At 48.6% G+C, this 20,778-nt stretch overlaps 2 protein-coding genes across 2 annotated transcripts; both read left to right on the top strand.

The window, feature by feature from the left end:
- Window positions 1-1,651: 1,651 nt before the first annotated feature.
- Window positions 1,652-13,120, top strand: rab40c (RAB40c, member RAS oncogene family). Its single transcript, XM_030089615.1, has 6 exons — window positions 1,652-3,133; window positions 7,855-7,915; window positions 8,311-8,371; window positions 8,472-8,549; window positions 9,170-9,392; window positions 10,452-13,120. Exons 1-6 carry the CDS (start codon window positions 2,992-2,994, stop codon window positions 10,724-10,726), a joined length of 840 nt encoding a protein of 279 aa, XP_029945475.1. The 5' UTR covers window positions 1,652-2,991; the 3' UTR covers window positions 10,727-13,120.
- A 265-nt stretch (window positions 13,121-13,385) lies between these two features.
- LOC115387042 (zinc finger protein OZF-like) lies at window positions 13,386-17,787 on the top strand. The gene is made up of 2 exons (XM_030089570.1): window positions 13,386-13,649; window positions 16,224-17,787. The coding sequence occupies exons 1-2, from the start codon at window positions 13,466-13,468 to the stop codon at window positions 17,651-17,653; spliced, it is 1,614 nt and encodes a 537-aa protein (XP_029945430.1). The 5' UTR covers window positions 13,386-13,465; the 3' UTR covers window positions 17,654-17,787.
- Window positions 17,788-20,778: the final 2,991 nt, after the last annotated feature.

Genomic DNA, 20,778 nt, shown 5'->3' with positions numbered 1-20,778 from the left:
AGGAAGGAAGAGGAGCAGGAAGAAGAGTGAGGAGGAGGAGGAGGAGGAGAAGGAGGAAGAGTGAGGAGGAGGAGGAGGAAGGAGAGGAGCAAGTGGATGAGAGACACTGAATGAGACATAAACTGACAATCACACAATGAATGCATGAAAACAAAAATGAAATCTCACAGAAAAACAACGTGAAACCTGAAAATAGGTCGAAAGAAGAAAAGAACTGTGGCAGGAAACATAAAATGAGGAGAAATATGAAAACTGCATAAGATGATGTGAAAGAAGCTCAAAGTGGAGAAAGCAGAGGAAACAGATTCAAAACGGAAAAGAACAGTGAAAGTGTCATGTTGTATTTCTGTGGAGTTATTCTTCATCTTTTCAGGGTTTTTTTTGTGAAATCTGTTGTTCTTTTGTCTTTTTGTGTAAGTTATATTCTTTGATGATGTTTTTGGATTCCTCCATTCTTATTAGTTCATATCCTTTTTGGTTTTCTTCGTTCTCTTTTCACATTTTCACAGATGTTTGTAGACGAATATTTGATCTTTTTTTAGGTGTACTTGTAATATTTGGAATGCTTTTCACCGTTTCGGTTCCATTCCCTCTAATTTTGTCTTTGTGTGTATGGCTTTGCATTTGATTTTGTTCTTTTTTTGTCTCATTTAGATGTTTTTGGTATCTTGTCACCTGGTTTGTTCTTATTCTGTTTTGCTGATGTTTGTGGAGAAATGTTGGAACTTCTTGCTGTTTAGATCTTCTCTCTCACATTAGCGTGTTGTAATCCTGATACCACTGAAGTCTTTTTCAGATCATTCTCCATCCATTTTTTTCAATCATGGTGTGTGTTCCATCATATTGTGATCTTTTTGTCACATTTTTAACCCATCAAACAGTTGTCTTGTGTCTCAGTTTGCTTGATGGTTGATTTTCTGCATGTCTTTGTTAACATTTGGGTTCTTTGTCCTCATTTTGTGTTATAACTTGGTTTATAGTGTCACACTTGGATTCTTTATGTATCTTCATAGACATTTGAAGTTATATTGGTTCACATTGTGATTGCTCTGTGTGTCATTTTAATAGATTATTTAACCATCTGGAGGCATTGTGTGTCTCTTTGTAGTAATGATGCATCTCATTATAGTTATTTTTTTCTTCCTTGCCCTTCTTTTTTTTGTCCGTTTGCATCTTATCTTAACGTTTAAAATCGTTTTACAGTCATCATTTCCCTCTTTAGCTATTTTCCATGTGATTTTTGGATGTTTTGTTGCCTCTTTGTGGTCATTGTGGGCCTGTTTTCGTGTGTTTTCAGCAGTTTGATGTCCTTCTCTCTGGGTGTGCAGTCCCTGACCCCTGGCTGTCTGGACCCCCGGTCCTGGCCGCTCGGCTCCGGTGCCGCTGTGTCCTCTGCTCTCACGTTTAATCCGTGATGGAGCCTCTTTGTTCTGAGTACATGCTCAGAGATGTGAATCATCTTTGTTGTCCACATTTTCCTCCTCGCCATCTGCGCCTTGTTGACAGCAGGCTGTGACGGACGTGCGGCTGCAGCCAATCACAACCCGTGTGCGTGCTGGAGTGGGCGGGGTTTCCGTGTCGGAGGCGGGGCCAGAGGGAGGGGTTTGGCTCCCGGCGGGTCCGTCCGCCTCAGTGTTGCCGAGTGGCAGCGGAGGAGACACCGCCTCCGCCTCCGAGCTGAGCCGAGACGAGCCGAGCCGCCGCTAATGGAGCGACATGGAGGCGCCGCGGACTGAGGATACCCGCACCGATTCGGACTGGACGTTAAGCCTCTGGAGGATTATCCGGACTCCTTCCCAGCCCAGTGACAGCTCCCCCGAGTCCGTCCGAGGAGGCTGAACGCGGGCCTGAATTCACAGGGACGGCGGTGGAAGTTGGGCTAAGCTAAATTAGCTGTTAGCTCTGTGTGAAATAACGCCGCTCTGCTTCTTTTATTCACTCTTTTGACTCTCAAAACCTGTGCGGGATTTGTTTTTGCCTGTAAATATTGCGTGGTGGCGGTGTTTAAATATTAATTATCTGACGTACGCTGCGTCAGTAGCAGGGAAAGCAGCTCATGAAGCTAAGTTAGCCTCTGAGCTTTTTCTCCTACATGGAGGAAAAACAAAGCAGCTGCTTCACCTTTGTGAATATTTATCTCCACAGATATCAGTAAGCAGCTGCTTCAGGTTCACGTCTGTGGATATTGGTCACTCAGAGACCTGCTGAGAGGTTAGAGAAGTGGCATCAACCAGCATGTTCCCCTCAAACACCTTCATGTGATTATTCAAGCTCAACTTAATGTGAATATTCCTATTATAAGGGATTGTTTTGGAACAAATAATCAGCTGGTTGTAATTACAATTTCTTTGCTTGTTTACGTCCCGTTAACGTATTTTTCTCCCAGTTTTATTACTTTATTGTCACTAAAATTGGAAAATTAGTGACATTAATTGAGGAATGTGTGTTTTTTACTGGTCAGAGGGGAAATTAGAGCCATTGTAAATAAGCTACAGCTCTCCTGGAGTGCTCACTTATTTTATATTGAGTGTGTATAAGGTTGGAAATAAGTAGGTTCAGCCTGTGTTTGGGCTCGGTCATTTTTTCCATCTCGAACCAAACAATTATTCCTCTTATCTTCAGCAATAAGAATGTTTTTCTTCCCAGAAGCACATTTTTTGGCAGCCACGTTGTTTGTGGAGCAGGACTGAAAATTAGCTGCTTGCACACATTTCGGTGAGACACAGACTTCAGCAGTGAGTGCATGTTGGGTCCAGCGTGAGGACACACTCACTCCCACAGAGACAGAGCTGCAGGTTGGTCACCTGGTGCACGCCTCCCCAGCATCCCCAGCCTCCTCACCATCCTCAGCCTCCTCAGCATCCCCAGTCTCCCCAGCATCCCCAGCCTCCTCACCATCCTCAGCCTCCTCAGCCTCCTCGGCATCATCCCACGCCTCCCCAGCCTCAGCATCGTCCCACGCCCCCCTGCTGGGTGCGGATGTGAGTGGAGATGGGGAGTCAGGGCAGCCCCGTGAAAAGCTACGACTACCTGCTGAAGTTCCTGCTGGTGGGAGACAGCGACGTGGGCAAGGGGGAGATCCTGGACAGCCTGCAGGACGGATCGGCCGAGTCCCCGTACGCTTACAGCAGCGGTGAGTGGAATCCACTGTCTCCTCATATCATTTTCCATAGTAATTAATACTGATGAAAGATTTCTGGATTTATAATGATGTTTGACTCTAAACTGGGGGTGTTAATCATAGGAGCCGACCTGCAGGGGGGATTTCACGTGGGAAAAGCAGGAATGGTAGATAATGAAACGGGATACTTTAAATACAGTGAAGTAAGAGTGTCTTGAACTTCAGCTCCTGTCATCATGCATTGGAGGTCAGAGGTCAACAGATGCTTTGTTTACCAGTTCTTGGAGCATCAGTGTGTCTCTTCCAGGTTTGATCTGAGTGTACTTCACTGCCTAGATCTGTGTTTTTGAGTCCTGTCTGTCTCTACAGCTCGAGTTTGTCTTGAAATGACAGGTTTTTTCCTCTTTTTTTTTTTCCCATGATGCTGTTTGAATGGTGCTGGAATAGTGGTTAGCTCTCATCGTGAAGAGGTCATGGATTTGAACCTGGACCAGCTCGTTCTGGGATTAATAAACCTGTGCGGCGGAATCTGGAACATAAAACACAAAGCTTGGAGCCAAACACAGATAAATTCCTGATTTCTGGAGGTTTGTTGCCACCGAAGAGTGAGACAACAGCTTTTTACAGAATGAACAAACAGCCTTATCTCCGTCCTCAGTGTGAAGCCATAAATACCTCCACATGTGACGGCCGTGCTCACCATTGTTCTCTATTTTCAGACCAAAAACAAACTGCTGTGAGCGTTAAACAGCTGGCATAAGGTTCAGTATACTGAGTGAGAGCGGCATGATCCATTGATTTATCTGTTGATTCCACCTTATCCACAGAAGGGAAATAGATAGATTTGTCCCTCCAGAGCTCCCGTACTCATCCGTTCGGCCCAGTCGGCACATTAAAACATTTGGTAACGTGTAAACTGGACTTTGTGAGGCTGCTGTCAGGCTGGCTCGTCTCAAACAGTCCTGAAGGTTCTGGCTCTGCCGGCGTCAACAATGAGCTGCCTTCATTCAGCAGCACGGGCTGGAATAACACTGTGTGTGTGTGTGTGTGTGTGTGTGTGTGTGTGTGTGTGTGTGTGTGTGTGTGTGTGTGTGTGTGTGTGTGTGTGTGTGTGTGTGTGAGAGAGAATAAAACTAATTTCAACCAATACAAAACTTTTTCTAATGGATATTAAGTTTATATTTGATCGTATTTTTGAATTTTTTTTTTTTGCCCCAATCAGTTCTTTCTCCTGGTTTTCTGTCTGTTTTCAGGTGATCTCCTCCTTTCTGCAGTGAAATTATCTTATTTACTCATTAATATGGTGGATCACTGCGCTCACACAGTTAAATCAGGAGTCAGTTTTTACATTATCAGTGCATCAATGTCCTTCATGAATAATCGCACGTATTGGAAATACCTTAAAATCAGATTGAGCTGTGCTGTTAGCTCGTTCCGTCAAAGCACCATGGTGAAATAGTACACACACGCTACTGGGTAAAGAAACTGACATAACTCTCAACACACCGGGTTTATTAAAAAGCAGCGGACGTGTGTGTAGATATTTCAGGTGAGCCTGTTCTGTCAGCTCGTCTTCTCAGCGCGTCGTCACACTGACGGGGCGTTCTGCGGAGTTTCAGGTCGACCACGCTTCACGCTGATATTTGCACGAGGCAGGGTTTTTATTTTGGCAACGAGCTTCTTGTTTCACATGTAAACAGAGGCCGGGCGACGGTCAGTCAGAGGAGCGTCACAGCGGCGGCGTCCCTGCAGCTGGAACCGGCTGATCGGACGGTCCGCCGGGGAAAACATGGAGGAGAGCAGCGCCTCTCGTTCAGGCTGCGTGAGATCAGAACAGACGGTTCAAGTGAAAACATGCTGTTTTTGCATTTTGCGAGCTTGTCACCAACACTTTACACACTAAACTCTAAACACACACATCTCCGGAGTGGGCGGGACTTTGAGGCAGTGAAGCTCCTGATCTGTTGACCTGATGAGTATGAATCGGTGATCCAGCTCTAACTCGCATGAAACCCAATCCAGAAGCGTAGGAACCACGTCTAGCAGGACCCAGGTGTCTCCATGACGACTGTTGATGCTAACAGAGGAATTACGGCTTGAAAATGAAAACCTTCAGATGTCTTCTGCCGCGTTTGATTCCCCGAGCGTCTCTTTCCTTCTCTGGTTTGAAGCTTTGCGTCTCCTCCCTTCAGTTCATGAAAAATACATCAGTCAGCAGAATGACCCGTTTTCCAATCGCTCCGCGCTGCCTCTCGGCGTCTGGCAGAGAGCGACCCTCCTCCGGGTTCTCCGAGGGCCTGTTGGAGAGAATCAGATGGAAAACACTCTCTGAACATGAAGACGATCCGGAGTGCAGTGCAGACCGGGGAGCCCGGCCCGTCGGCGGAGGAGACGACGTCCAGCGCCCGGTTGCTTCACCTGCGGTCCGGAACCCGCCGTCGTCACCGGGTCACCCGTCCAACAGGAAGCTGTGTTTGCATGTAGAACCGCTGTGCCAAAAGACTCGAGCTCCTGAACAGCCTCAGAACGAGGACGGCGTCCCGGCTGATGGAGGCAGATCAAAGCCTTCAAACGTCTTCATTAAATATGGAACGGCAGCATGTTTCTGTCCACACAAGCTCTGATATTGATTCCTATCCCTCCGGCAAGAGAGGGTGGTGTGTGTGTGGTGGTGTGTGGGAGTGGGGGGGGGGGGCAGATCCAGGACCCTGAATATTTCAGAAGGAGAATATCAGAACCGGGGAGCAGACGTTGATTGGATAACGCCATCCTCAGGCTGGGATTGGACGTTATCGACTCGTTCCACCTTCCAGCACTCTTTAGTCTGCGGTTGCTCGCCGAACGCTCTCCACACGGCCGTAAACACTCCGAGCAGGAAGGTCCCGCAGCACCTGGTCGGGTGTGAGGACAGACCCTCTTCACATGTTCCGTGAAAAACTTCCCAGGTGTCTGTTGGCACGACAGCGGTGCTCAGCGCCACTGAAAACACAACTTTTAGAAAACGTCTCCGTCTCTGCGGTTTCAGGAACAGCAGCGTCGGCTCGTGGCCCGACATGCTAACGGCATCATTTTCAGCGTTTCTGCCGTTGTTGTGTGAACAGACGTGGTTTTCAAAACGTTGTCGTGTGAACGGGAAACTTTGCTGAAACGCCGTCGTGTCATCAGCCGTCCGGTAAACGAAGTCCTCGTGTTCCTGCTCAGGACTGTAGCACAGTAATTAGTCTGCATCGCGTCGCGGACAGAATCTTCCACAGTTTGATTTATCTGCAGACTCACAGTCAATCTGTCGGCGTTTTAATAAACTCTCGGAGGATTATCAGGATTAATTTCCCACATTGTGACGAGCGGTTCGGCGGACAGCAGCCGCCAGATAAAATCCAATTAAAGCGAAGAAAGGCAGCTTGAAAAGACACTTTCTCTCTCTGCGTCTGCCACGCGAGCGAGCGAGCCGCTTCAGTCTGCTGTCACTCGGCGCACGCAAACAATGGAGTATTCCCCCGGGGCCAGCGGGCACGGCGCTCCATTGTTCCCTCACGCCGGGAGCCGCTGGAGGCAGTCCAGCTCGGGGATGAGGCGGCGGCGGCGGCGGCGGCCAGCTCGCCTGCTGGAAACTCTTCTCACTTTTATAAAGGTGCAGAATGTGAGCTGGCGGTAACGCCTCCTCTGGGCTTTAGGTGGCAGTAATGAGTCTTCATTTCGAATTGACTCAATTAGACCAGGAGTTTCAAAGGTGCGGTTCAGGGGACAGAACTGGCCCGACTTGGCAGGCTTGGTCATCCAACAGCCTGAGTGTGAATCGAGAGGCGTAGATTCAACTGGAAAAATGTTTTTGTTTCAGTATCCAGTGTGATTGATCTACAAAGCCCCCGATTAATGAGATGATTTTTTTAATGGATTCATTCTATAAATAATCTAAACAGCAGGAATAAACTGGACCGCGGCGCCACTTCAGCGCCTCTCGTCTGATACGAAGCGGAGCGTTTGAAGCTCGACGGGGCGTCGAGAGAACAAACCGGCTCCCGGAATAGAAGCAGCAGTTTGTCAGTGAAGACGAGCGAGCAGCTCATTGATTCTCTGAAGCCGAGCGCCCCTCTCTCCAGTTCAATTAGGCCGTCCTGAGCTCAGCGCTTCAGCTCGGCGGCGGCTTTCGGCTCGCTGTCGGGGAATCGGAGGAGGCTGCTGGTGTGGCTCCACATTTCAACAGAGACACTGAAAACAATGTAGCGAACATGTTGGCCACTAGTGGGTGCTGTTGGCTGTTTTTTTTTTTTTTTTTTTTTAATAGAACATGCTGCAGATCAGAATACCGACTGGAGCTGAGGATGTGCTGGACTCGCCTGTTCAGCCTCACTCATTCATTTGAACAGGATCATCCATGAAAGGCTCAGAGAGCTGCAGACCTGCCGGCCTGTAGAGTGTAGAGATAAACTGGAGGCGGTGGAGGTTTGGCCTCCGGCGGGAAGCCTGTCCGGACGTGGAGCGACAGGTGGAGCAGTCAGACAGGTTTTTTTTAGACGACGTGCTCAACAATGAGCGGCAGGTCTGTTAGCCCGCGGCGCTGACCGGTTAGCCCGGTGAAATCCGATCTCTGCTGTCATGACGGCGCTTCAGACCACCGCTAAAGCTCTGTGGCGGCAATTTCTCACCGTCAGGACGGAGACATGTCTCTGAATGGGGATGAGACTCATCTTCCTGCGTACTGACTCCGCCCCCTTTCTGCTCTCTGTGTCCAGGCATCGACTATAAAACCACCACGATTCTCCTGGACGGTCGGAGAGTGAAGCTGGAGCTGTGGTGAGTCGACTTCCTGTCTCTCCTCTCGTCCATCTCTAAATCCAGATCACCTGAATCATCACTGCTTTGAATTCTTACCTCCTCATTTAATCAACTCAATAACTTTAATTGCTGTGGATTAATGTAAGAACTGGATTAATATAGTTATTGTTGAGGATTAATGTGGGGATATTGTGGATTAAAATTAGGGAATGAATGGATTGAAATGGTCGCTGAGACTCTGAATCCTCTCACACCTGTTCCATTCTGTCGTCTGCTCCCATTGTTTCATCTGTGTGTTTGTGAGCTGCTTTTAAAAGCGCCTGTGTGTGTGTGTCTGTGTCTGTGTGTGTGTCTGTGTCTGTGTGTGTGTGGAGCGTAGCGTAGAGTCACACTAACGCTGGCCCTCTCCTCAGGGACACCTCCGGACAGGGACGCTTCTGCACCATCTTCCGCTCGTATTCCCGCGGCGCTCAGGTGAGAAACACCGACCGCATCACGTGACCGCCATCCGGAGCCCCGCTCACTTCCTGCTCTGTGTGTGTGTGTGTGTGTGTGTGTGTGTGTGTGTGTGCAGGGCATCCTGCTGGTCTACGACATCACCAACCGGTGGTCCTTCGACGGCATCGACAGGTGGATCAGAGAGATCGACGAGGTGAGGCCGAGTGGCGGAGGACGCTCCGGAGCACAGCAGCAGCGGCTGTGACTGTATCACTCTGACAACTGGACACTGTGTGTGCGTGTGTGTGTGTGTTTCCCACTTTGTCCTTCCTGCTAAACGTGGAAACCAAAGGGATGTCCGCTCTGTGTGTGTGTGGTGTGTGTGTGTGTGTGTGTGTGTGTGTGTGTGTGTGTGTGTGTGTGTGTGTGTGTGTGTGTGTGTGTGTGTGGTGTGTGTGTGTGTGTGTGTGTGTGTGTGTGTGTGTGTGTGTGTGTGTGTGTTTTTATTCTGTCCTGAGGAATGTGTGTTTCCTGCTCCTCCTCCTCTGAAGTGGGGCTTGAGTGTGTTTCTGACCACACGAGTCGCTTTAATTCCAGATTTTTATCACGAGTCCACATTTCTACCAACTTTCACGTCAAAACGTCATTTTTGTGTTTTTGTTTCATGTTTGAGACAAAGTGTTTGAAAATGACGTCTGTTTACACGCAAATAGAAACGGTGATAACACTGTAGTTTTCGCGTCGGGCCACCAGAGGGTGCTGTTCCTTTTAGGAAACTTTTGAAAGCGTGGTGAACCTCACTCAGCCCCTCCTCCCGGCTGTGTTTTTTCCCAGCATGCCCCGGGCGTGCCGCGGATCCTGGTGGGGAACCGGCTGCACCTGGCGTTCAAGCGGCAGGTTCCCACGGAGCAGGCCCGGGCGTACGCCGAGAAGAACGGCATGACCTTCTTCGAAGTGAGCCCGCTGTGCAACTTCAACGTGATCGAGTCGTTCACCGAGCTGTCGCGCATCGTGCTCATGAGGCACGGCATGGAGAAGTTCTGGAGGCCCAACAGAGGTACCGGCTCCTCCTCCTCTGCTCGCTTTGCTCTGCACTCATTCACTGCTTTCACCCCGTCAGCCTGACATTTTCACTCACTTTTCCTCATTTTGATCGACTTCAGGCTCATTACTTTAAAATTTAAGTCGTATTTTTGGTTGCTCAAAGTTTGGTCCCTTCTTCATCGTTTCAGTTTAGTTTAAAATGATGTTCATGAATTTTTTTCATCCTATGAAAATGTAGTCCACTTTTGTTTTGTGTCAGTCGTAGGAAGTATTCACAGTTCTTCATATTTTATATTCTTCATATTTTATATTCTAGCCTTATTCCAAAACTGATTTGTTTCTCTTTAAATTATACAAAAACAACACCCTATAATGATAAGATCATCTGCAAATTTATTAAAAAACTAAATTAGATGTATGTACATATTCAGTCTTTGCTCTACACTTCGTTTGCTAAATATTCTGTTTTTGTAATTTTTTTGCACAAATTCCTTGACATTTCTGAGCTTTATCCACCTTTATTTTATTGTATAATCCATTCTATGAACCTCGGCTTTCTAAACAGATTTTCTAATCTCCTATTCTTTTTAATCAGTTTGCGTTTTCATGGTAATTTCACTGTTTGGCTCCTCCTGCTGGCTCAAAGTGGTACTGTAGCTCCTCCTGCAGGCTGCAGGCAGTACTGCAGTTCGCCTGCTGGCTTGCGGCGGTGCTGCAGCTCCTCCTGCTGGCTCCAGGCAGTACTGCAGCTCCTCCTGCTGGCTGGAGGCGGTACTGCAGTTCCTCCTGCTGGCTGGCGGCGGTACTGCAGTTCCTCCTGCTGGCTGGCGGCGGTACTGCAGCTCCTCGTCCTGGCTAGAGGCGGTACTGCAGTTCCTCTTGTTGGCTCCAGGTGGTGCTGCAGCTCCTCCTGCTGGCTGGCGGCGGTACTGCAGTTCCTCCTGCTGGCTGGCGGCGGTACTGCAGTTCCTCTTGTTGGCTCCAGGCGGTGCTGCAGCTCCTCCTCCTGGCTGGAGGTGGTACTGCGGCCTGGTGTTGATGGCTCTCTGGTGTCTGTGCCCCTCCCCCGCAGTGTTCAGCCTGCAGGACCTGTGCTGCAGAGCCATCGTGTCGTGCACGCCGGTCCACCTCATCGACAAGCTCCCGCTGCCCGTCGCCATCAAGTCCCACCTCAAGTCCTTCTCCATGGCCAACGGCATGAACGCCGTCATGATGCACGGACGCTCGTATTCGCTGGCCAACCCGGCCGGAGGCTCCAAAGGAAACAGCCTGAAGCGCTCCAAGTCCATCCGGCCGCCGCAGAGCCCCCCGCAGAACTGCACCCGCAGCAACTGCAAGATCTCCTAAAGGTGGAGGCCGGGCTGCCGAGAGACAGAATGAAGGACTCCGTGAGGAGGCGGGGGCTAAAACGGCGTCTCAGGATATCAGACAGTGTTCACTACATGTACAGGAATCACTCTCTCACACACACACACACACACACACACACACACACACACACACACAAGCATATTTTCGTCCCCTCAAAGCAGAAGTTTGAGAGAACGACCCCACCCCCACCCCCACCCCCACCTCTGCTGCCACTCATCGGTGAGACTGCAGGGGAACGAATGGTTTTCGCCTGAACCCAGATGTCCATCCTTCCTCCCAACAGGTCCAGCTGGACAGGAGAGGAGTCCAGCACACACACACACACACACACACACACACACACACACACACACACACACACACACACACACACACACACACACACACACAGGGAGAACATGCAGGTTCCACAGGACAGACTCGAACCGGGGACCTGGTCATCAGGTTGTTTGAGGGGATTTCCAGCTGGCTCAACTCTGTCTCTCTCTGCTTTCTATTGCTAGTGCTGTGTGGCGCCCCCCAGAGGACGCCGCACACACACACACACACACACACACACACACACACACACACACACACACACTTCTAAAAACCACTGAGCGCCTGGAACTTCACTCCACTGTCTGCCCCTCCCCCCTCCTTCAACACCGATAAGCTAACAGTCAAACACACTAACCAGCCGGCACGTTTCAGCGTTTAATTCCATCTCCAAGTGAAGGCCTGCGAGGGATCCTGACCAGTGTGAAGGACTGAAAAGTACTACCTCATCACACTTCTACTTACTTTGAAAAGTAACTAGTTACTTGGTAAAGTCCCTGTCTTAAAAATGATCACATGTATTATCATAAAGTTAGCATTAGCATTAGCTGAGCTGTCAGCACTGTGTGTGATTCACTCATTGAGTTCAGACCAGGTAGTGGGAGGAAGCTGCTCTACGTGTTGCCTTTGTTTTGGGTTTTTATTGGTCAAGTCTACATCCTGGTCCGGCAGTGACATGAGACTGTCCGCCATGCTAATGCTAATGCTAACAGTCACTCAGTGAGCAATACCACATCAAACAGCAGCTTGAAGCTAACGCTAACGTCACAGAGAGACAGCAGCTCTGTAACAAAAACAAGCTCCCCGAAACTTCTGGAGAAGCTGCGAGACTCTTGTCGGGTTAGTAATCAGTTACTGTGAACCGGTTTAAACAGGATTCTCAGCTCCGGTGCTGAGCTCCCAAACACTTTCCTACTCTTCACTCTGCTGTTCCTCTAAACTGCTCCCCAGCGCTTGGAGGACGTTTTCAGCCGAGTGTTGAAAATAGAGCCGGTTTGAGGGTCTAATTGGGGGCTGTTTTCATCAGAGGATGAATCTACTTCCTGTAACGATCTGGAAGAGGTGTGTCGGGTTTGATCCACACGTCTTTCTGCATCGGCATCATTTCCCGTTAACCATCGTTTGATTTGTGTCTCGGGATCATTCTTACATTGTCACTCCTGACCTGGCAGCAGGTCTTGTGAAATGTGAGGAGGACCTGTGACCTCTGATGACCTCTGAGGACTCGTTAAATTCACTTCAGAGCGTTCTCGCTCTGCTGCCTTCGGGCTCTGAGGGAAGAACGCCTGCCGCTCGTGTAGAAAGGCGTCTCAACACGTGAACTCTTCCGAGTCGCTGAGTTTTATCCACTCGGGCTGGATGTCCTCCGGAAGAATGCAGCGCGCCCTCCTCCTCTTCAATCCTCCTGCTGAATAATGATGCTTCTGGTTCGTTTCTCTCTCGGTGAAACACGCTGCAGCTGCTCACATCAGTTAGTTTTTCTCCTTTTGAATCCACCTGTAAGCTTTACATGTTTCACCTTGTTTTCATTCTCTCCTCAGAGGATGATCACCATGTTCTAAAGATCATGTTATTTTAGTGACAATTAGATATTTGGTGGGATCCTGCAAAAGTTCATTTGAATTTATTGTGAACACAAAAATCACCTTTTCTGAATTGATGGGGTTTATTTTTATTTTTTGGCTGCTTTCTATGCGTTTGCAGCGAAGGATTTATCCTCATTTCATCGCATTTAAAGTGAGGCAGAGGCGTCACCGGAGTGTTTCTGTGCAATTTACAGAGAAATTAAAGTCATGCTACCACCGAATTTCATAGAATTGAAGAGGTTTGGGAAAAATCTCCGAAAGTAAAAATAATCTGTCCTGAAAAAAGAAAAGAATTTAAAACATGAATTGATTGAAGGAGTGAAAAAGTAGGACCCGGTGGACAGTTTCTCCCTTCACACTGACTCGGCCTGATCCTCCTCTGGTCTGAACTTTCAGCTTCTGGTCCTGTGGTCTCTGTCCTCTCACGCCTGGGGGGGTGGGGGTTGGGGGGGGTCTTCATCCGTTTTGTTTTGTTTTTAAATTATTGATTGTACAGTTCAAAGAAACATGTATAAAGAGACTTTTTCACAATAAAATTATTGAATGTCAAAGTCCACAAATCTCACTTTGGCTTTTATTTAAAAAAAACACAAGATGGAAGTAGGAGCTGGGGAGTAAACATCTGGGAAAATCCCAGTTACGAGTCTTCAGGTTTGACATTTCATCAAGTTGGTGTCTCCTGCCCTCTGCTGGTCGGGACAGGTATTACAGCTACAGTCAGACCGGAAGTGACGCTCGCGCGCTGCCTCTCACGTGTCGGTGTTGTATTTGTGAGCTCCTCGGTGTGTTTTTTGGTGAATTCCTGCTCGCCATGTCCCGGGCTCAGCTGCTGCAGCTGCTGGTCAGGGAGCGTCTGACCGCCGCCGCGGAGGAGATCCTGGCCGCGGTGACGAAGAGCGTCGCGGGCTACGAGGAGGAGCTGCGGCTGTGCAGGCTGGAGATCCGCCGGCTGCGGCAGGCCGACGCTCGGTCCCCGAGCCCCGAAGCGCAGACGGGTGGGTGGGCCTCCCCTCTCCCCTCTCCCCTCTCCCCTCCCCCCGCAGACCCCGGGCTTGCCCTCTCCCCGCTCCCGGAGCTTCGCAGAGCTCCGTCCACTTCCTGCCCCGGAGCCGGTTGACGGGAAAAGTTGACAAATAAACCCGCTTTTAATCCTCCTCCTCTGATGCGACTATTTTTACATCAATAAATAAACAGATTAGTGTTTTAAATCTGAAAAAACTCATTGCAGATATTAGACACCTCATCTCCAGAAACCAAAGTCCCATTTAATTTCATTAAATTGAAATGTTTTTATTTTATACACGGAGTTAAAGGTGCTGTAGTAGGGCTGGGCGATATGGCAAAAAAAATGATCACGATTTTTTTTTTTTTCATATCATTCGATCTCGATTATAATCATGATATGTTATATTGTTTTTAAACCAGTTTTAAAGCATCTGCACTGAAAATTAGAACTATACAATAGTTTAACATTTTATTAACAAACCAAGAAAACAGCAATGCAAATTAAATAATATAAACAGAGAAAAATATAAGAACAACCTCCCTTAACAGTGCAGTAAATGGGGAAAAAAATCTAGCACCAAGATAATACAATCTTGCAATGCACCGCTTTTTTCAGTGAAAGAGAAGAACTGAACGACCGCTAGTTAAAGTGTGACAGTTTACAGCCCTGAGGATTTTTGTTGCTATAAATGATTAAAAAACTAAAGAAACCGCCTGGGGATAATGAAGGTGCTTTAGAATGTAAACATTATTTTCAGCTTATGATGCTAAATATGCTGCTGCCATCATTAATGCTTGCATCAAATGTACAAAATTTAAATAATCTAGATTGGACAGATTAGACTTAAAATGTAACAGCACAAAAAATCCAATAATACAAAAAAATAGACAAAAGTAATCGTTTTGCTCCTCTTAGAATGTTGCTCGTGTGGTGCAGTGGTCTGAAAAGATGACACTGGCTGCGTTTACGTGCAGTCAATATTCGTGTTAAGATCAATACTCTGGTTTCTGAAACATTTGGAATAACCCCAGGGAGATCCTCATTCAGACCTCGGCCACAGACGACGTCATGACTGCAGTTGCACTTCATGCCACTAGCGGTGCTGTTTGCATGTTCAACCTTATTTTACACAGACACCGCAGAGGAAGAACGGCGCTGCAGGCCGCTGCAGGCCGCTGCAGGCTCTCTCTGTGTGTTATTAGAAGAGTGTTGGCAGCAAGACGTGGTGATATGTTTAATGATGCGATGCATCGTTTTTTCAGTGAAAGAGAAGAACTGAACTATCGTTAGTTAAACTGTATCACAAGTAGTTCCTGGATTCAAAAGACCAGATTCCTTGCGGATCGGTGTGCTAGCAGCGGTGAGCTCGCAGCGGTGAGCTAGCAGCGGCGCGGCATGGAGCAGCCTTTCCTGTCAGCAGCAGCCTCATCTTAAGAGGATAACGCCGAGGCATGGCTGACTTCATCTGCTTCACTGCCCTCGGCTCCACCTTCAGCTCCATCTCTGTTTACTTCTCGGACAACTTACAGGCGGAAGTTGAGCAGGAAAAAGTTGACTGTGATTGGCTGTGGTCACGCATATTTCTGCCATGTCTGATCGAGTAAATGTGCTCACAGCTGATCACCGTGATCGACTGGAAATTAATCGCGATCACCAATCACGATCATGTAATCGCCCAGGCCTATGCTGTAGGCAGGATTTGCTAGTCAGTGCTAATTTTTCTGTGTTTTCTTTGGATTAAATGTTAGAGTATCCATTGATAATCCTTTAGGAGTGTAGCATAACTGCACTACCGCGAGGGCGCAGCGTTTCCATCTGTCTCTGTTCTGAGCTGAAAAGGAATCTCGACAGCTCCAGGTATCTTTGACCAATCAGAAGAGCCCCTGAGGCTCTAACCGTGATTGGTCGAGGGGCGTTCGTCGCACATTCTTGTGGGAGGGGCTTAACTTGCCTAAGGGCGTGATGTCAGAGAAAACAGGACAGGATTGGCTGTGCTGGGTTTCAAATCACCATCAAAGATGGGTCAAATCACCATCTTGCTTAGGTAACCCTAAGCAAGATGGCGGAGATGCCGAATCCTGCCTACAGCACCTTTAAGCGACCGACAGACTGAAGTTTTATATATGTTCTTATTCACAGCAGTAAGTTTTTACATTCGGCCTTTTTTTTGCTGATTTATTTTAGACAAGTTTCAATGTTTTATCATCACATTTAAGGATTTGACAAGATTCCTACAAATTATACTCAGGATAGATCATAATGTTAAATTTAATGTCGGTCATCACAGTCTACCGATGTGTTCCACGTGACTGTCTTCCATTACCTCAACAATAACAGTAAAAAACTAACATTTTTGCACCTGGACATTTAAAGTTTTCATTGATTCTTGAAATTCAGAATTAAAAACATAATAACGTTTACCTTGCTATATTTATGAGTTTGATAAATGAACTGATTCTTTAGATTTTATTGTTGCATCATAATGAAACCTGTAAAGCTGTGAAGTGATCCTGGAGATGGACTTGTTTATTTGAGCAGTGCTCTTTGGTTTTTTTCTCCACAGAAGAAGCTCAGCTGTCCGTCCCGGACAGCGACGCCCCCGACCGGCAGGAGAAGGAAGGGCGATGCGAGTCGGAGTGGAGCTCCGGTCAGGACGCAGACGGGCCTGCCTGCACCACCAAAGAAGAGCGGGAGGAGAACGAAGCCTTCCTGGTCATCATCTCGCCTCCGTACGTGAAGAGCAAGCTGGACCGGCTGCAGGCCGACTCTCCGAGCCCGGCAGGCGGCGCGGACCCCCAGCCCGGCTCCTCCGTCCAGCAGGTGGAGGTGGAGATCGAAGACGGCGACGTGGCGTCTCCCGGGGTCAACAGCGACGAGGAGTGGACGTTCGAGAGCGAGGCGTGTGACGACCAGCCGCAGAGGAAGAAGAAGAGGAGGAAGAGGCGGGCGACCGCGGCGTCCATGTTCCACCTGAGCCTCAACAACAAATCCAGGATCTCCTGCAAAGTGTGCGGCAAGGCCTTCCACGCCAACGTCTCGCTGGTCAACCACATGGCGGCGCACCCCAGGGACCTGTGCGGCGTGTGCGGCCAGCGCTTCGACGACGACGAGGACGGCTTCCTGCTGCACCTGAAGACGCACGTGTCCGGAGAGGTGTGCGGCGTCTGCGGCAAGTGCTTCGGCGGCGCCCGCTCGCTGGAGATGCACATGCGGGTGCACACGGGCGAGAAGCCCTTCGTCTGCGGCGAGTGCGGCAAGTCCTTCAACTGCCGCCACAACATGATGCGGCACATGCGCATCCACACGGGCGAGAAGCCGTACACCTGCTCCGTCTGCCAGAGGAGCTTCAACGACTACAGCACGCTCAAGCGCCACCTGCGGGTTCACGTTGCAGACGGGAGCCTCGAGGCGCCGGTGGGGGGCGACGCCGGCGCCGGGAAGCCGCCGCCGCCGATAGCCACGCCCCGGAAGCAGCCGCCCCGCGCCATGTGCGAGGTGTGCGGCAAAACGTTCCACTCCAACATCTCCCTGCTGAACCACGCCAAGCAGCACGCGGCGGACGCGTGCGGCGTCTGCGGGACGCACTTCGACACGGAGGAGGAGCTCATCCTGCACCTGACCACGCACGCCAACGGCAAGGTCTGCCGGCTGTGCGGCAAGTGCTTCGACAGCCAGAAGAACCTGGACATGCACACGAGGACGCACACGGGCGAGAAGCCCTTCCTCTGCAGCGAGTGCGGCAAGTCCTTCAACTGCCGGCACAACATGAGCCGGCACATGAGGATCCACACCGGCGAGAAGCCGTACGCCTGCGGCGTGTGCGACCGCCGCTTCAGCGACCACACCTCCCTCAAGCAGCACAGCAGCCTGCACGGCGCCGACAAGCCGCACTGCTGCCACGTCTGCGGGAAGGGCTTCCACCGAGTCACCCGGCTCAAGGCCCACATGAGGAACCACCCGGACCTGGGTTCCCAGGGAGGACCGGCCAGCTGAAGGTCCTCGGGACTGACTCAGGACTGACTGATCAACCAGAGGTTTCCGTGGGAAACGTGACCCCGTCCCGACTCTTCTGACATTCTGCTGTTCCTCATTTTCAACTGATGTTCATGTTGAATAAAATATCAGATTTAAGACTCGATGCTTCTTGTTTCATTGGCGGTTCTCCCAGCCTCCCAGCTTCATTGATCGGTGTTTGCCAGCTGCAGCTGTGGGTACATTACCGTCACTCTTTTGTTGTAAGTGAGTAGTTCCAGCCGTAGTCTCGTGGAACCGTTCTACTGGGTTCTGCTCAGCCTGACTGGACTGGCCTCACTCTGGTTCTTGACGTATCTATACCCTCATACCAGATATTTCTCAGGTGTGTCTTCGTCTGCGGTTCCAAGCAAGCCGAGTCGGGCCGAGAACGTGACGCCGGCCACCGATTGGCTGGGGCGTGACGTCAGTAGTCCGGTCCGACTCGCCGCCGCCATTTTTAAAGCCTCACAGCAGCAATCATGATAAAATATGCTCAAATCAACCCCCAAGGGAAACCATGAAGCTGCCATCAGACTCTACAACCAGCACTGCTGCAACTAGATCAAACACACACCACACACTCTCCTAAATGTCAAGACAATCTTCATCTTGATTTATCATGTTCAATCATCCATTCAGCTCTCTGAAACTCCTCTTTATATATCTTTTGTGTTTCTCACATTTTTATGTTATATTGAAAATATGTGTCTGTCTTAAATGTATATTTAAAGGGGCTGTATCATGCAAAATTCACTTTTTGTATGTTTGTCTTGATGTTGTGTCATTTGTCTTTCTGTAATGTTTCTCTCATTTCCACCACTTTTATTCACCAAGGTACAATGACACTTTATTTTCAATCCAAATATTGCATTAGCAACTCAACTCCTGCCCTGTCGTGCACGTGCACGTGCACACTGTTGTTGAAATGTTGTGATGTACCGCTGACAGCTTTGGATGAAAAGAATCTTCAGCGAATGGTCTTTTTGGGAGCTTATTCAGGCTACAGGAGTCATACCGACAGCCTCATTTCCTGCATGAACAAATCAATCCGAGACACACACTGAGAAAAAAACGTTTTCCCCTCCAGTTAGAGGAGCCCAGGCGCTGAGCAGTTTACAGAAAATAACCTTGAAAGACAATGCAGTCATGACTGAGATCCACACACTGGAGCTCTTATCAGAAAACTTCCCAGGCCTGAAACTCAAAACAGCATGAGCCCTGTGGGTTCTTGAAAAACAATGTTCCATGAAGCTAACTGGTAGAACAACAGAACGTTTGGATCTGTGGTTTAACTGTGAAAAGAAAGACAAACAACAATGACATTTCATTTTAACTTGTGTTGTTTTAGGCAGACATTTTAGCTTTAGATAGATGAAAATGCTTATTAGTTTTAGTCAAGTGTTGCAATTCCTGAAACACCTGATAACTTTAATGCTTTTGCATAATAACCAGATTCCTTCCCAGACTGATAACTCCAGTCGAGACATTCCCACTGATGAAGATGTGATGCTGCCATGTTTTCCTTCATTGGGCGGAAATGTCTTATCTCCATATTTCAAATAGTATTTTTTCATGAATTAATATCCAACTTCATTATAAAACAATGTCACAGCAGAAGCCGTAAAAGCAGCAGATCTAGAAGTTCAACAGATTGCAAAATGTTTTCTGTCTTTCAGATGGATTTTATTGAAACTATTGCAGCGTCCAGCTGGCTGTTTGAAAGAAAGATGAGTTTCTTGCCTGTAATTCCACTTTACTGACTCACTGAACTGCTCGCTGTGGACCATAACCAGTGTTGGGCAAGTTACTTTTAAAAAGTAATTAGTTAAAATTACAAATTACTTCTCCCAAAAAGTAACCGAATTAGTAACTCAGTTACCTCACTGTAATAGTAACTAGTTACTCAGCAAAGTAACTGACATTATTTTTCATGTTCTATACATTACTAAATTCTATAACATCTATAACATGAAAGATGCTTCTATCAACTGACTGAAGAATAAAAACACTTTATACAGTATTTTAGAACATCTGGTATTTATTTGAACTAAACTGTAGCCTGTTAAGAAAACACAAATGTAAACTTCTATCTATTAAGTAGTGCAAATCTCTGTAACTGTACATTAAGCCTACTGTATAGCAGTGTACCTGGCATCAGTGTGTTCCTCTCGGCTGTGGCCACCTGGAGCGTTACTTGTTTTAACAGAGCGGCTCGTCTCCCTCCTGCTGCATTTGGGCTCGGGGTGGGTTAGCATGGGGTCAGCATGGGGTTAGCATGGGGTTAGCAGCAGCAGCAGCAGCAGCAGTAACGAGTGTCATGCTAGCATGTGTTGATGTGAGGTGCTTCATAAAGTTCCAGTTGTTGGAGACAGACGTGGATCAAGTCTTCCAGTGAGACTTCCAGTTTCAGAACGCTGCCTTTGAAGGTCCTGGGCTCGAGCTTGTTGTGTTTACCGGTCAGCGCATGCAGCGAGTGAGACGTGAGCAGGGCATGATCCGCCCACCAGCCAATAATCATAGTGTCTTCATCATCCCCCCCCCCCCCCCCCCCCCCCCCCCCCCCCCCCCCCCCCCCCCACACCACACCCACACACACACACCCACACACACACACACACACACACATCAGCGCGCGCTCCCTGCACTACGGAAGCTGCGGCAGACCAAGCCAGATGCTTGCGCGCTTTCAGCGACTACTTTTCTAAATTGCAAGCGTAGAAGAAGAAGTTCCGCTGTTTATATTCTGCTGTGAGTGACCGAGCTGTGGACAATCACAAAAGTGATTGGCTACTGTTTTAAAGCTTTGACTTCGGTGTCCTCTGCTTGGTCTGCCTCTGGCTTGGTCTGCCGTGGCTTCCATAGTGCAGGGAGCGTGCGTTGACGTGCACTGGGGAAGTACAATATAGCACTGTTTAGGCTCTAAAAATGTACTAAAAGACATCGTTTCGAATTAATTATGGACGTTACCCGCTCAGCACACCTGGATTACAGCGGACGAGCAGTGTGAAGGAAAATAGGCACGTTTTGTGGACTTTATGGACCTTTTTTCCTTCTTGCTCTATCGGTCCCTGTTATATGGATGCTTGTAGACAACGAAAATCCCC

This window comes from Salarias fasciatus, chromosome 4 (assembly GCF_902148845.1).
Source record: "Salarias fasciatus chromosome 4, fSalaFa1.1, whole genome shotgun sequence".
Classification (NCBI taxonomy): domain Eukaryota; kingdom Metazoa; phylum Chordata; class Actinopteri; order Blenniiformes; family Blenniidae; genus Salarias; species Salarias fasciatus.
Note: the sequence above shows the minus strand (reverse complement) of the source record. Positions and strands in the feature narration are given on the sequence as shown.